The sequence below is a fragment of the Phacochoerus africanus genome, chromosome 15 (genome assembly GCF_016906955.1).
Source record: "Phacochoerus africanus isolate WHEZ1 chromosome 15, ROS_Pafr_v1, whole genome shotgun sequence".
In the NCBI taxonomy this organism is placed as follows: domain Eukaryota; kingdom Metazoa; phylum Chordata; class Mammalia; order Artiodactyla; family Suidae; genus Phacochoerus; species Phacochoerus africanus.
The window spans coordinates 114,337,885-114,354,579 of NC_062558.1; the positions used below are offsets into that span (position 1 = coordinate 114,337,885).

Here is a 16,695-nt window from a genome sequence, read left to right on the forward strand (position 1 = left end):
CTGTTCTCTGCAGCACATGTTATATACTCCGACATGCTTTTATACTCTTGTCTCCCCTGCTAGAGTGTTCCTCGAAAGCCAGAGTTTGTTTTGTTCCCTGAGACATGAGCCTGACACATAGTGGGCATTCAGTAAATACTGAGTGAATGCATGAATTTGTATGAGTATGGTTTATTGTTATATACATAGCATTGCATGTTTTTGGATAGTGAATTATGTCCATAAACATTAGCCCATTGATCTGTTTGTTCACTTTTTGTAAGTCAGACTAATTCTAATTCTATTTAAAGTGTATTAACTTCCTTGATGACTAACATGCAAACTGGTTTCCTTGGGAGCTTAGAAGTATGGCCATTCAAATACACCCTCCAGAATTCTGACTTACAGAGCATTGCTTTCTTTTATGACCAGTTCCATAGAACTCACTCTTGGGAACTTTATTGATTCATACTTATTGAATTATCATTCTTTTTTTCTTTTTTGCACTTTAGGGCCACGCCAGCAGCATATGGAGGTTCCCAGGCTAGGGGTCTAATTGGACCTACAGCTGCCGGCCTACTCCACAGCCATAGCAACACAGGGTCTGAGCTGCATCTGTGACTTATACCACAGCTCACAGCAACGCCAGATCCTTAACCCACTGAGCAAGGCCAGGGATCAAACCCGCATCCTCGTGAATCCTAGTCAGACTTGTTAACTGCTGAGCCACGAAGGGAGCTCTGAATTATTATCATTCTTATGTTAGATGAATTGGGACACCTTTAAAAACAAAGGTGCACTGATTGAGTCATTTGTGCTGCCTTTGCTTAGTGAGGGGGGCCAGTAGGCCTTGCATTCTGTGCCAGTGGAGTTGTGCAACTCAGTAGCCAATGGCAGATATAAAATGTCTGGCTTGAGTTTCTCATTGTTGACTCTTCTGTTGGTTTTCTTCCTGCAGTTCGAGGGGCATTTTGGGACTCTGTCTGCCTTGCACTCTCGTGGTTAGTTAGGCCTGTGTGACTACTGCCTGTCACTGGTTATTGGCTCAGCTGTGTCAGGTGGTCCTGATTCCATGCTACTCCACCTGCCCTCTTGGCTTTCTTCCTCAGCTATTTACCTTAGCCTGTCTCCTGTTCCGTTTCACTCGATGGTCATCAAACCTGTATGACAGCAAACCAGTCCATATGTTCATCAGGCACTTACAGGTATCACTATCTGGTTAATTATTCCTCTCCGACGACAAATGGTCTCTGTCATTCAGAATTTGAGCCTAGCAGTGTGGTTAAGATTAAAAGAGGGCGAGGGGAGCAACCTGCTACCATTCTGGGCTGACTCTGTAGAGAGATGCTGCACATAAATGAACTTGCATGTGGGGAGCAGTGGAAGCAGGCAGAGGCAGACATTTGATTCTGGTTTTCCTGTGGATAGAGGATTTTACTTTAGTCCACCTCACAGTGAAGACAGGTTGTCATTTCATCTGGGCAAGTGCCCTGTTCAAGTGCAAAGCAGTTAATGGCTAGGCGATTATGTCATAATAACTTGCTTATGCTTCTGAATTTGGATGGAAATGTATTTATAGAGTCCTGTTCTCTGAAGGCAGGCCTGCCCAGAGTCTCTCAGCTCTGACTTGGTGACCACTTTTTACACCATTTCTGGGACCAGACGGGGCAGAGAGGCTACGGGTATACACTTCAGGACCGTTTGAAAGGACAGGAATACTGCAAGGCCTCTTATAGCTAGCCACAAAGGGGCTCTCTCCCAGCCCAGATGGTGACAGCAATGTCTGCTTTATCCTGCATATATATAGCAAATCAAATTTATTTAATCTGCATATTTTTAAAAGTTTGAGTGCTCTTTAATGCCTCTGATTGCATATTGTGCTGATTGTTGTATTTTCATTCTTCTCCTTGCAGCTTAAGAATCAATCAGTTCCTAATCTTCTCTACTTTCTGGTTTATGCATGTCTTTTATTAGTTTCCCCCAAAGTGCTTTGCTGCTTGCAATTCTGGCTTAATTCCTCCAACATGGCTCAGGTGAAAAAGGATGCTACTTGAGCTCAGTGTTTTAAAATTTCTCTGTTGAAACATTTTCCTTTCCCTTTCGATTGTTCCATGGATGAGGCCAAAGGCCGAACGTCCTGCAGTGAGTGGTTAAGTGGGGGAAGAGGTAACCATGTATTTGCTGTCGTCCAAGAGTGTGGTTAGAGAAGAGGGGTATCTTTTTTTTTTTTTTTTTTTGGTACTGCTTCCTGGGAAGGAGGTTCAGAAAACAAGACTTCTCACCAGGAATTCCAAAGCTAAAAATATGTGACTCTGGGGCAGATGAAGAAGTTTCAACATTGGAGATAGGAGTGTGAAAGTCTCCAAGTGAACTCGGAAGAAAACGTAGTCATTTTCAGTTTAAGAAGCCCGGGGTGCATGAATAATTTCCCCTAGAGTAAGGCGCTTTCCAGTCAGATCTGTTGGTGCTATCGAGCTGGTATTTCAAGTATGTCCATCTGCATTTAAACGAATTGCTCCAAGACAATCTGATTATGCGGTAGTTACTTTGGTGAGAATAGCGCCTCAGTGGAATGGAAACTTCATTTTGAGTCTAATATTAGACCTTGCTTTGGAAAATTCCTTTTAAATGATCACAAGCTGGGAATAGCAAAAGAATTTAACTTTCGACAGACAGCACTCACCAAGAATTTTTAACTGCTTATGTTTGGGTCCTTGGAAAAGCAGATGTGAGAAACTGACCAGGCTGAATTGACTAGACCAGCATTGACTTGACCTGATGCGGTGTTTATATCTGTTGCTGATAAGTTTCCCTCCTAGTCTCAGTTGCTCAAAATATTTTCATTCTTTGAGTGTGATCGTGCTGAAGGATGGAAATTGTTGGGATGCCTAATTGTCTAACAATCTAAACTTCGAGGCCTCCAGACACTGTTGACTGTACAGGGGTCTGAGGCAGAGCAGAAAAGGGCCGAAGAACCAAAGCCAGTTTCTGAGTAAGTGCTGGGAACTTGATCAGACCTGGCCTTCAGGATATTTTTAGTTTGTCTGGCTGGTTGTGTCTGAATGAATTCACCCAGTTTTGAAGTTTTAAGGAAACTTTATTTAAAGGACTCTCCCCACCACCACCACTTCCCCTCCTCTGCCCGCAAGAAAACATTTACCATGTCACTTAAAAAAATAACACACAAATTCACTGATCATGAAATTTCTAGATCGTGTCTACTTGGCTTAAGGATAAACCAGTATTGGTATTTAAGGGATAAATTTAATATTTCAAAAGAATCTGAAATTGAAATGCATCATTTAAAAACAGCGAACCTTTTATGTAGAAGTTTTTTCCTCTGACTACGCTGGCAATAAGTTGATGGTGCCTTAGAATTAAGGAAGAATATTAATAAATTAATAGCTACCATTTATTGATGACCCAGGGGATCCCAGGCACTCTCTTTGCTAGGTACCAACATTATCTCTAATATATTAATCCTGTGTAGCAGCAATTATCATGAGCCTGGGTTTAGAGAAGAAGAAACTGAGGCTCAGAAAGGTTAGGTAGTTTGTTCTTGATCACACAGCTGGCTCAAGACACAATACTAGGGTTCAAATCCAAGACTGCTCAACTTCAGAGTCCGTGTTCTTCCTTGTAGGTTATATCTTTTGATATTTACTGTATTTGAGATTAAACCTGGGAAATGTAAAACATTTACTTATTCGTCTTTAAGGGACAAGAATAAATCCATTACATGGTAACAGAAATAACATTTTAATTACAAATAACTTTTTCCAGGAGTTCCTGCTGCGGTGCAGCGTCTTGGGAGCCCAGGGTGGCAGGTTCAATCCCCAGCCCGGCACATTGGGTTAAAGATCTAATGTTGCCCCAGCTGTGCCTTAGGTCGTGACTGGGACTGGGGTCTCATCCCTGCCCTGGGAGCTCTATATGCCGTGGGGTGGCCAAAAATGGGGGGAAACAATGTTTTTTCCAGAATGTAAATAAGCATGTTGTTGTTGATCTTTGTGCGTATCTCTTTATTATCTACCTAAATGGAAGGCAGCTGGATTGATTCTCTTACCTTCTACTACATTCGTCTGTGCCGTGAAGTTTTAACTGAGGTATATGAAGAAAATTTGGCTTCAGACAGATCTGTATTTGGAAAAGGGAAGTGTGTTTTAATAGCCTTTTTGAAAAATTGTGGGTGTTGTCCTTTGACACTATGTCAAAACTCCATAACTGGTAGTTTCTTAAAGGTTGGAGTTCCTGTGGTGGCTCAGCAGAAATGAATCTAACTAGTATCCATGAGAACACAGGTTCAATCCCTGGCTTTGCTCAGCGGGTTAAGGATCCGGTGTTGTCATGAGCTGTGGTGTAGGTCTCAGACGAGGTTCAGATCCAGTGTGGCTGTGGCGCAGGCCAACAGCTATAGCTCCGATTGGACCCCCAGAGTGGGAACCTCCATATGCGGCAAGTGTGGCCCTAAAAAAATAAGAGGGGTTAGTTGTAACGTAGAACCTGAAACTATACCAGCAAACTTCTCTGGTGCACTGTTGGGTTAAAATCTCTTGGTCTGAAATCTTCCTTACAGAGAATTGTGAATAATGTAGGTAGCTACTCTTTGAGTCCCTACCCCTCACCTCTCCCTAGAGGTAGGCTAGCCCTAGTAACTTGCTTCCAAACAGTACCATGAAGGAAAAGGAAAAATGAGTAACTTTGCAGTGAGGAAACCTGGGAAATAGCACCTTAACCAGGTGGCGAAGGTGAAGATCACCTGTAGTGTCGTGTGGCTGCCATGTCAGCCCTGGTGGGATCTAACTACAAAAGTCATAATCCCACTCTAATCGTGAGAAAAACATCAGACCCATCCAAATGGGAGGACATGCTACAGGACACCTGCCACTCCTTGATTGTCAAGGTCATGGAAAACTGTCGCAGACCGGAGGAGGCTGGGGAGACATGACAGCTAAATGGATGGATGCTTGAGCAGAAAGAGGACATGAATGGAAGAACTGGTGAAATCCAAATAAAAACCTGGAACTTACTGACTATTACCATATCAGTGTCAGATTTTTTAGTTTTGACAAATACATCATGGTGAAGTAAGATGTTAATATTGGAGGGAAACTGAGTGAAGGATATACAGGAACTCACTGTACTGTCTTTGCAACTTTTCTATAAATCTAAATGACTGCAAAATAAAAAGCTTTTAAAAATCCGGGAGTTCCCTCCGTGGCTCAGTGGTTAATGAATCCGACTAAGAACCATGAGGTTGCGGGTTCGAGCCCTGGCCTTGCTCAGTGGGTTAAGGATCCGGCGTTGCCGTGAGCTGTGGTGTAGGTCGCAGACGTGGCTCGGATCCTGACTTGCTGTGGCTTTGGCATAGGCCTGTGGCTACAGCTCCGATTCGACCCCTAGCCTGGGAACCTCCATATGCCACGGGTGAGACCCTAGAAAAGAAAAGAAAAAAAAATTCTCAGTTATGTCTTGCACTCTGAATAAATCATTTACCCATGCGTAGTTTAGTGACATCATTGCCATGATCCTTTGGAAGATACTGGTTCACTGAGTTATGCAGACCTGTGAAATGTTGACTCATTATTCCGTGCTTTCAAGATGACATTTGTTAATATCACCACCTGTCTCATCATAAACGTCTTGACTGAAGAGTTCCCGTCGTGGCGCAGTGGTTAGCTAATCCGACTAGGAACCATGAGGTTGCGGGTTCGGTCCCTGCCCTTGCTCAGTGGGTTGACGATCCAGCGTTGCCATGAGCTGTGGTGTAGGTTGCAGACAAGGCTCGGATCCCGAGTTGCTGTGGCTCTGGCGTGGGCTGGTGGCTACAGCTCCAATTCAACCCCTAGCCTGGGAACCTCCATGTGCCGAGGGAGCGGCCCAAGAAATAGCAACAACAACAACAATAACAACAACAAAAGACAAAAAAAAAAAAAAGTCTTGACTGAGAAGCTCTAAAGTTCAGGGTGGTAGATACAAGTTTTCCAAAATTCTCATTTTCCCTTGAAAGCTCAGATGTTATCTTTGGCAGCAAACACTGCTGTTGTTTTCCTTAATGTAACAGGCTCATTTTGTTCATTTTCAAGAAAATGTCTCTCAGATATCCAAGTCTAAAGAGCCATTGTAGTTTGTTTTGGTAGTCATTCTTTCAAATGAAAATGAAGATCAGGGGAAAGGGGGCTAGTCCCACTTACTGTTCAAACCATTTCATGAGTCCTTTTCCTCAAAACAAACGATTGATTGTACTTCAGAATGTAACAGAAGGGGTTTTGTGCTACTTTGTATTTTGTCACACACAATATTAAAAGACAGACAGGTTCCTGGGAATCGAGATTCAATGAAACCAGTAACTTTTGCTGCTTCATCAAGGGTATGCTTAAGAGGATGACTTTTCCGCCCTTTTAATGGTATGTGTGTGTGTGTGTTGTGGGGGAAGACAGTGTCCACTACTATAGTGACCACTGCTACCACCGCCTTGATTTGTACTCAGATACCTCTGCACCATCCGTGCAAATATCAACACAGTGAAAGATGGCAGGAACACTTTAGTCTTCAGATCTTCAGATGAAAATAGTTGAACCTTCCTCCTAAGAGTCTTGGGCACCCCCGGGGGTCCATGGACCACACGTTGAGAACTGCTCTCCTGAAGTAAATGAGCAGGTGCTAACCGGCCAGAACAGGAGGAGCTGCCATTCCTGAAACCCAAATCCATTAGGAAGCAAAAAACCCGAGATATACCGTGGGTGGAGACAAACCGCTCTTGTGGCTCTATTGGTCTTGCTCTTGATGGCCCCTGAGGCTTTTCCATTTGTTCGTGGCCTTTCCAAACCATTTTAAAATGCTAAAATGCAGACTTTGATAACCTGGTGTCTATGTTTGCTGCTATTTTTTACCAAAATCACCTGTAAGACTTGGTTCAGAAAATTCAGAAAACTACCTCTTCAACTTTGTTTTCTTTTTTTTTTTTTTTTCTCCTTAAAGGTAAATCTCACCTGGCTATTGTGCAGCGAGTAAACAATGAGGGAGAGGGGGATCCATTTTATGAAGTGCTGGGAATTGTCACATTAGAGGATGTGATCGAAGAAATCATCAAGTCTGAGATTCTAGATGAAACAGATTTATACAGTGAGTAACACCGCCTGAGTGTAATTTTCCGAACCCTTTGCTTTTACTTGTGCTGTTTGTGAGTCATCTGACGTCTCTCCGGCTGTTGTCTGCCTGTTTCTAATTATGCACTGTGTGTGTAGGCCGGGTACAACCTGTCAGTGGATCCCAGTCCCTTCATCAGAGAGCAAGGAGAAGAGGCAGGTCCTCTAATGTCAAGTGGCCGTGGTTTTTTTTGGTTTTTCCTGACAAGCCCACAGCTTCTAACCATTGACAGGAGCATTGCTTGCCCTGAACAGAAAACTCCCTTCTTGGCTTTTCCGTTTATTTTACATCTGGAAAAAGAATTGTTCTTTACTAAATTTTCATTTTGTACAATTAGGCAAATTGTTTTCAGATAAATTTCAGTTTCCACCTAAGGTCATAATTCAAGGACCTAAAAAAGTGAGGGGGTTTTGTTGAAAGTATAGATAGCAACTGTTGACATTTCCTTGTTCCAGACCCATGGGCCAGGGTAGAGGCGATGTTTGCAGGTGTAGTTTTGCTGGGGCCGTGGTGGCGTGGTGGGGGATATGTGGAAGGAAGGACAGGTTAGGATACGCAATAAAAGTGTGTTTTTCTTGTTCTCTGCTACTTTGTCTTTTGGGAGGTGGGCTGAGGGGTGGCTTCCTCTCCCAGGGCAGAGGAAGGGGAAATATCTGCCCCTGTTGGCCCAGAAGTTGGCTTGATCCTGGGTTGAAGGTGTGACTTGAGTCCTGGCTCATTAAAGTCCCCAAATGGACTATGGAGCTTAAGTCTTCTTCCTCAGCCTTACTCTTAGAAAAGTAAGATTCTTTCAAGAGTTTAATACCAAAGGTGATCCAAGGTCTGTGATGCTGGAGGTTGTCAAAGGTGGGATAAAGAAAGAGCATCTGGACTCTTTTTGTCCTGTTTAGCTTTTAAAGCATGACTTGGAAGGGAAAATGGCCTGTTCAAATAGCCTGTGGCACTTGGGACAAAACAAACCTTGCTCAAAGTGGAATGATTTTATTCAGTCCTGTTAAAAGGGAATGTTCCTCAATTTAAATATGAAAGTCAGGGGTTCCCACTGTGGTGCAGCGGGTTAAGGATCCAGCGTTGTCTCTGGCAGCGAAGGTTCCATCCCCAACATGATGCAGGGGGTTGAGGACCTGGCATTGCTGGAACTGTGCCGCAGGTTGCAGCTGCAGCTAGGATTTGATCCCTGGCCTGGGAACTTTGATACGCTGTGGGTAAGACCCCAAAAAAATTTTGGAAAAAGTCTTCCCTGCACCCTTAAAAAAATTTTTTTATATTTAGCTCATGTTTGCTTCTGAAAATATTTTTTCTCACATCTGTATATTGCTCTTTAAAAAATACCAGTTCCTATGCGTTTTATCCTTTTGACTCTTAGAGAATAATCAGCAATTTCCTAATAGAGAATATTGGCTGTGTGTTTACATGTTTCTCATCCCTCCTCACAGTGACTGCTTAATACCAAGTGTGTCTCTGCATAATTCGGTGTTTGCCCGGGGGTAATACTCATTGTAAGAAAGATAATTTAGACATTTATGGGATCTTATGTTTGTAGTTGGGTTCACTCATTTTAAACCTTGATGGGACATGACTTCCTAAGATGAGAGGCTGAACTTGTGGTTCAGGTATATTTTGGATTTAGATAGGAGGTTGGGGGTGATGACTACCTTTGCCATTAGGAAATTATTTAGAATGTTGGCACTGATTTATACTGCCTGGTTCTAAAGAGAATTTGGGACAGAGGAAAATTATAGGTCGTGATCACCTTCTCCCCGGGACCAGCCTAGGTAGTAATCATTCTGTTTGGTCGCAGGCATGTAGTGGCAATGTGAAGACTCAGGATTCTTGAGGGGGGAAAAGTAAGCAATTGGGGTCTTATCTCTAACCTAGTTTTTTCTCGATCATTACTTTGTCCAGGAAAATACTTGAAAAAAGGTGTTGCACTAGACACCTTTTAGATCAAGAGATGGCAACTACAGTCCCAAAGTACCTGCCACCTGTTTTTATATGACCTTCAAGCTAAAATGTGGTTTTTGGTTTTTTTTTTTTTTTTTGCAGTTGTTGGGTAAAAAAAGTCAAAATAATTATTTTATTTTGTGACAGGTAAAACTGGTATGCATTTAAAATTTCCTATCTAGGAGTTCCTGTTGTAACTCAGTGGGTTAAGAATCTGACATAGTGTCCATGAGGATGCAGGTTTGATCCCTGACCTCACTAAGTGGGTTAAGGATCCAGTGTTGCTTCAAGCTGTGGCTTAGGTCTGAGATGTGGCTTGGATCTGGTGCTGCTGTGGCTGTGGTGTAGGCCAGCTGCTGCAGCTCGGAGTCAACCCCTAGCCTGGGAACTTCAATATGCTGCAGGTATGGCCCAAACCCTAAAAACAAACAAACAAACAAAAAACCATATCTATAATAAAGTTTTATTGCAACACAGTCATGTGAATTCCTTTACATATGGCTGCTTTTGCTAAACAGCAGAGTTGAGTAATTACAACAGAGCCTACCTGGCCCGCAGAAGTGTTTATTGTCTAGCCCTTTACAGAAGATGTGTGCTGACCTCTATTCTCAATCACTTTTTTCATATTTGCTTGACCTTGAGGATCTCATGATCTGAGGTAGAAATGAAGCTGATAGTATTAAAATACTATTCTATGAAAGGGTTCTTGTTTGTTTCTTGAGTGTGTGTGTGTGTGCCTGCACACGTGCCCACGCGTGTTCTCTTTCAGCAGAGCCTAGCAGCCTCCTAAAGGCAGGGACACACTTCCCCGTGTCTTTCGTAGCACGATTGTTCTTCATCGCGGTGTGGCGACCCCAAGTAGCAGGAGCCTGTGTGCACTCCAGGCTGCATACTCTGTTGCTATGTGGGGCTCTAGGCTCTACAAGGGGGAGGGTTTCAGTCCACAGCTGCCCAGTAATGTACCTACACGGGTTCTCAAGATCTTCATGAGGTGTGTTGTTAATAGCTGCTCCTAATCAGCTTGCCTGCGATGACTGACTTCAGGCTGCGTCACGACTCTGCTGCACTGATTTGATGAGAATTCTCGCTCCCTTCCTCCCCCTTCCGAGTGGTGTTTGTGTGTAACGTGCCCACCGTCTGGAGAGAGAGTCTGGCCTTTCCAATAGATTATGTCATTTTCATGCAGAAAGAGCCCTGATGACATGGAATGCATTTCCTTACTTTTTCCTTTTCTCATTCCTCCCTCAAGCTGATAACAGAACGAAAAAGAAAGTAGCCCATCGCGAAAGAAAGCAAGATTTTTCCGCCTTTAAGCAGACAGACAGCGAGATGAAGGTTAAAATATCACCACAGCTTCTCCTGGCCATGCACCGTTTCCTAGCAACAGGCAAGTGCAGCTTATCACAGTTGGAAATCTCTGCCAACCCTGGAGCGAGTTTCTCACCCACCACTGACTGGGGTGGGCTGGGGGTGGAGACTGGGAAATGGGGTGATAAGTAATGCCACTTTTGTGTTTTGTTTTTTGTTTTGTTTTGTTTGTTTTGTTTTGTTCTGTTCTTTTTAAATTCTCTCCTCTCCTGTGTTCAGTGTCGGCATGAACCCTCTGAGACATTTACCAGGGGTGGACCAGTAACTTAAAATTGGTCTGAAAGGTAAGGATGAATGTTAGTGCCACACTGCATGTGAACCGTAGGCCAGGCCATCCGCTTCAGCTCAGTCCAGGGGAGAGCCAGCTGGCGGAGCAGGCGGACAGTGTGAACCAGACACCACCTCTTGTGTGTCGGACAGTTGAGTAGCTCTCTCTTCAGCTTGCCTCGGAAGAACACTTGGACAGCAGTGGTGACCCGGGTGCTATGATTTGCAGAGAAGAACCATAGGTGTTTCAAAATTAAATCTTGACCTTTTGAGGGTTCTAATGAAATGAGAAATTTCTAAGAACTCCGACATGGATTTCTTGATGGCCTCTTCAAATCAGATTTTTTAACTTGGGCCGATTCCAGGAGGCAAGTGTTCACATTATTAAAAACCACCAACCCAGCCGGCACTGACTGCTCCAGAAAGGTCAAGGTCGAATGGACTTAAGAGACTGACTGACCCTGCTCACATCCCCAGATGGCTCTCTAGGCGAAGGGTGAGCTCTGCTGGCCAGGGGAAGTGTGAGAAAATGTGAAAGTACCCAGTGGCCTATAGAAGACGCCTGTGTCCAAGATGGGCAGCCAGTGCCTTTCAACTGAATGCGATTGTACTTAAAATATTTTGAAAAGAAGGCTAACAGCAGCCGAGTGGTGGAATGTTAACGCGCTCCTTAAGATCATGTTTTCAGATACCCGGAAATCCTCACCATGTAATGTTTGTGACATGGGGCAATACTCATAATTTAATGTAAAGCGAGAAGAAACCATATGAGACCATGTGTACGTAAGAGCATCCTTGTTTTTGTGTGTACACACACACACACGTACACGTACATGGCACTCATGCCCAGGCGAAGTACTGGAAAGAAACGCTCACCAATTGCACAGAATGGTCATGGATGAGTGGTTGGTGGATAGGTGATTTGATTTTCTTCTTGACCTTTTTCTGTATTTTCCAAAATTTCTGCAACGTACTGCCTTATTTTGTTATTACAAAAAAGTCACAGAAGCTAAGGTAGAATTTATACGTCTCACTGACCATAGAATTTTTAAAAAGTGAAACATAGATAATATCTGTAACTTGTTTATTAATCTTTCCAATTCTGGCAATATTGTTCCTCATCATTTAAGAGCCACAATTGAAAACTAAATGTTCTCCTCCTCTGCCTCTGAGAACGTCCACTTTGAGAATAGCACCCTGAAGTTCGTAATTGTGATTTTAAATAAAATCGATACCTTCGTAAATTCAGACCAACATTACCTTTTTTTTTTTTTTAATTAGCAAGTTGGAGTGCATGTTGATGTGTGCACGTGCCTTGCTTTTATTCTAAATCTCTCTCTTCCTTGATTCCCAGACTTTCTCAGGGTAGTTGAATGGGAGAATGAGCTGTGAAGCACTGCATCTGTGCACCTGGTACTAACCCACACCTAGACGCTTCCTGACCTTTGCTTCTTCCTTTGGCTGTTGTTGGACAGTCAGACTTTCGTGGCCTGTGGCATCCTGGCAGCCACAGAGCCTGCTTCTGTTTGATTTTCCTCTGTATCGGTCAGAAAATAAGGGTATGTTTATGAGAACTGAAAGCAGTGACAGGTTGAAAAGGAACTATTCTTAAGCAGCAACCATGAGAATTCAGCATTTTCTAATTTCTCCCAGGTCATCCTGCCCCCAGTGGATCACCAAATGGACGTCTCGTTAACCCGTACCATGTCACTTTGATTCCAAGCGTTCCTTATTCTCTAAACACCTTAATCACTAATAACAGTTTTTCCATCCATGTGAAGTGTAATATCAAGTTGTGTTTATATCTATAGAAGTAGAAGCATTTAGCCCATCCCAGATGTCAGAGAAGATCCTTCTAAGGCTGCTAAAGCACCCCAATGTCATCCAGGAACTGAAGTATGATGAGAAGAACAAGAAAGCCCCAGAATACTACCTCTACCAGCGAAACAAACCTGTAGACTACTTCGTTCTCATTTTGCAGGTCAGAAGAAATAAAAGTTGTTTGATCTCATTGAGTTCCCACCCTTCCAGTTCTGAGGAGGGCGGGTGTAGGAGAACGGGTGTCAAGGAGTACATACGCAACTTCTGGGGTGGCCTTAAATGCGGGAGAATTTCATCGCCCTGTTTTCATATCTGCTGACAATTTCCAGATAAAGCGATATCAACTAGTTAATTTTCAATACTGATGGGCGCTGAGTGGTTGCCGAGGCATGGGGGGCTGTCATGTGAAGAATGGTGAATTCGATCGTTTTGTATTTTTTGAAGAGTTTGGGGAATTACCTATGGCATGTCTAAGTCTCGGCTGGGTGTTTGAAATTTGTGAGTTTCTTGGGTCTTCTTTCTTATCTTTTCTTTTTTCCACCCCTCAGTAGGACTTGGTGTGACTTCTTAGAAATGCCTCATTATCTCTTCCCTTAATGCCGCCAAAATTATCCACCTCATGTTGTTATTCCTGATTCCTAACCAGACTGTTTTAAAGAGGAACGGATGGGATAATAATCTTGGCCTCTCACGGCAACGGTAACTTCCTTCCTTCTCACTGAAACATAATCTACTGCATAAGGTGGGAAGGTCTGTCCAGTCTGAAGCCTCCTCGAAGGGCTTTTGTGTTTGAGTTGACAGGAGGCCCTTGTTATATCAGTTTCCCTTGGCTGAGCACAGTCCTTGGCATGGAGACTAAGATGAATGGTACAGTGACTAGAGTGCCAGTTTTATTGACTTCTTGTCCCTCTTTGTTGAAGAATTACTTTTATAGGAATTCTGAGTTGATTTCAATAGAAGAATTGTAGCCCCTTAAAGACACCCTGTTTCTTGGTTATTTCCTTGATAAGAACTGGAGGGTCATTATTAGAGTGTAACTAGCATTTTGTAAGGCTGTCTACAAATTATGAGTCCCGTAGGTCCCAATTATCTAAATAAATTAAGAAGGTTCTTTTTATTTTTTTGTGTGTCTTTTTGCCTTTTTTAGGGCCGCACTGCGGCATACGGAGGTTCCCAGGCTAGGGGTCCAAGCGGAGCTATGGCCACTGGCCTAGGCCACAGCCACAGCAACGCCGGATTCTGAGCCGTGTCTGCAGCCTACACTATAGCTCTCGGCCTGCACTACAGCTCATGGCAACACCAGATCCTTAACCCACTGAGCAAAGCCGGGCATCAGTCCCGCAACCTCATGGTTACTAGTCAGATTCGTTTCCACTGTGCCACAATGGGAACTCCATATATGCGACTTTTATGCAGTATTTCTTGGAAACTTCTGCTGGCAGGTTTTCTTCTTCTTCTTTTTCTTTTGTCTTTTTAGAACCATACCTATAGCATATGCAGATTCCCAGGCTAGGGGTCCCATCGGAGCTTTACCCACTGGCCTACACCATAGCCACAGCCATGGCAGATCTGAGCCAGTCTGCAACCTACATCACAGCTCACGGCAACGCCGGATCCTCGACCCACTGAGCAATGCCAGGGACCGAACCCGCAACCCCATGGCTGCTGGGCAGATCCCTTTCTGCTGTGCCGCTGTGGGAACTCCCATGCTCACAGGTTTTCTTAGTTCAGTACCCTGACTCTTCTGCTAACCTTGGTCTTACTCAGTCCTGAATGATGCTTTTCTTTTTCTCTGGGGGATGGATGAACTTGAAACTCTGAGGAGGCTGTTGGGAATTTATTTTATTTACTGCAGTGAAGGAATAAAGCATTCATGTTGCTCATAAAAGCTAGTTGTGACTATCCCTTAAACTTAGAGAAACTGAATGACATTAAATACAGTTATTTAGGAGAACTTTGAGGGTTGACATTGTGATTTTCAGTAGTAATATTAGAAACTCTGTGGCTTTCACTTGTCAATTTTTATATAGTTAGGATTTATGCAGGTCTCATTCAGAAACACTGCATTGGTATGTGAGAAAGCCATTTCCTGGCTGTTGGATCTAAAAATAAATTTTATGGTAGATGGACTTCATAATCCGTATCCCTTTATAAGTAAATCTTTAAAGATATTTTTGATAAAGCTTTGTGTTTGAATACCTATGTTGTGTTAAATATTTATATAAATTTGACAAATTCTTGGAACTGATTATATCCTCCCTAGGTTTTATAAATAACATATACACTGGATTTATGGAGGTGTTCAAACTATAGACTTGGGTGAAAATCATGTTCTTGCAGGCCAACCAATTACCTGAGTTCCCCAGAGTTGGATAATATCATCATACTCTGAAATATCATAATACTCTGTCCATCTAGCATAGCTGTCATCATTTATAGAATATATTCCACCCTAAAATGGACTAATCCATCATTGGAAGTTCATCCCAGGTTATTGAGCATGTTCCACTGCATTTCAAGAGCATAAAACCAGAAGAAAGCAGCAGTATCTGCCTTCCCTTCCTGGCCCCAGGGCCAGTGAGCTGCCCTCTTATGCAGACACTAGGAAGACTCATTTATTAGGTAATTGATATTTGGAATACAATTATAAATAGAAACATTACTTTGAGCTTAAACCCTAGTTGAAATAAGTCTAATTTATTCAAAGCAAACCACTTAGGTAAGCTGTATTAAAAGAATATCCTATGAGTTATGGGGCACACGCCTCCCACTACATATGTATAATAAAAAGGCAACTTCAGGAGTTTCCTGGGGGCTCAGAGGAAACGAATCTCAGTAGCACCCATGAGGACCCCGGTTTGCTCCCTGGCCTTGCTCAGTGGGTTAAGGATCCAGCGTTGCCACGAGCTGTGGTATAGGTTGCAGATGCAGCTCGGATCCTGCGTGGCAGTGGCTTTGGCATAGGCTTGCGGCTGCGGGTCCAGTTAGACCCTGAGCCTGGGAACCTCCATATGCCATGAGTGTGGCCCCCAAAAAAAGACCAAAAAAAAAAAAAGGCAACTTTAGGAGTTCCCTGATGGCTCAGTGGATTAATGATCTGGCATTGTCACTGTTGTGGCTTGGGTCATTGCTGTGGTGTAGGTTCAGTCCCTGGCCTGGGAACTTCTGCATGCCATGGGCGTGGCCAAAGAATTAAATAAATAAATAGGCAACTGCAAGTTTCATATGAGAAAATAGATTTTTTAAACTAAAATGTACTATGAGAAAAGCACAATGAATAGTGAAAGAAAACATTATTGGCTATACATGCCTTAAATAACAAAATACACATATAAAAGTAGAAATAGATAAGAACATAATTTCAGTGGAACTTTTTTTCCATCATCATAAAAGAGTAGGGGAAAATGTCAGTTTTTAATTGGGTAAATAATAAAACAGAATTAACCACTTTGAAGAAAATTAAAGCCAGGGAAATAAACTTTTAAAAAAGTTTTGGAGTTCCCGTTGTGGCTCAGTGGTTAACGAATCCAACTAGGAACCAGGAGGTTGCAGGTTCAATCCCTGGCCTTGCTCAGTGGGTTAAGGATCTGGTGTTGCCGTGAGCTATGGTGTAGGTTACAGACGCGGCTCAGATCCCGCGTTGCTGTGGCTCTGGCGTAGGCCGGTGGCTACAGCTCCGATTCGACCCTTAGCCTGGGAACCTCCATATGCCGTGGGAGAGGCCAAGAAATGTCAAAAAAAAAAAAAATTTCTATGACTCCATAAAAGCTGGTCATCTGCTCCGTCACATGTAAGTTCTAGTAATTCAGAAAGATAGAAGTTTCATAAAACCACCTGTGTAGTTCATAATGAAATGAAAATTAAATGGAAAAATGCATCACTGAAAAGTACTAAGCTATTTTAAAATTGAGATCAATTCTCTTACAAGCGTTTATAGGTAAGATAGAGAACAGAGTGTATACTATGTGTTCATTTGTGTAAAAAACAAACCTACATTCTTCCTTTGATGTGCACAGACAGTGCATCTACAAAAGAAACTGGTAATAACTGTTGCCTCTAAGGAGGAGGCTTGGAGGACTGGGAATGGGGCGGAAGGGAGACTTAGCCTTCCTTTGAATCTCTGTGTGTATATACTGTCATTTAAATAAAGAATCATGAAAAATAGAA

General features: G+C 42.9%; 1 protein-coding gene across 2 annotated transcripts in view; it reads left to right on the forward strand.

Annotated features, from left to right (window-relative positions):
• Positions 1-16,695, forward strand: part of CNNM2 (cyclin and CBS domain divalent metal cation transport mediator 2) — a 160,811-nt gene that overhangs the window by 125,273 nt on the left and 18,843 nt on the right. For both annotated transcript variants that reach the window (XM_047761069.1, XM_047761070.1), the window contains exons 2-4: positions 6,961-7,104; positions 10,322-10,459; positions 12,519-12,688. In XM_047761069.1, the coding sequence (XP_047617025.1) occupies positions 6,961-7,104; positions 10,322-10,459; positions 12,519-12,688 (452 nt within the window). The remainder of the gene's footprint in view (positions 1-6,960; positions 7,105-10,321; positions 10,460-12,518; positions 12,689-16,695) is intronic.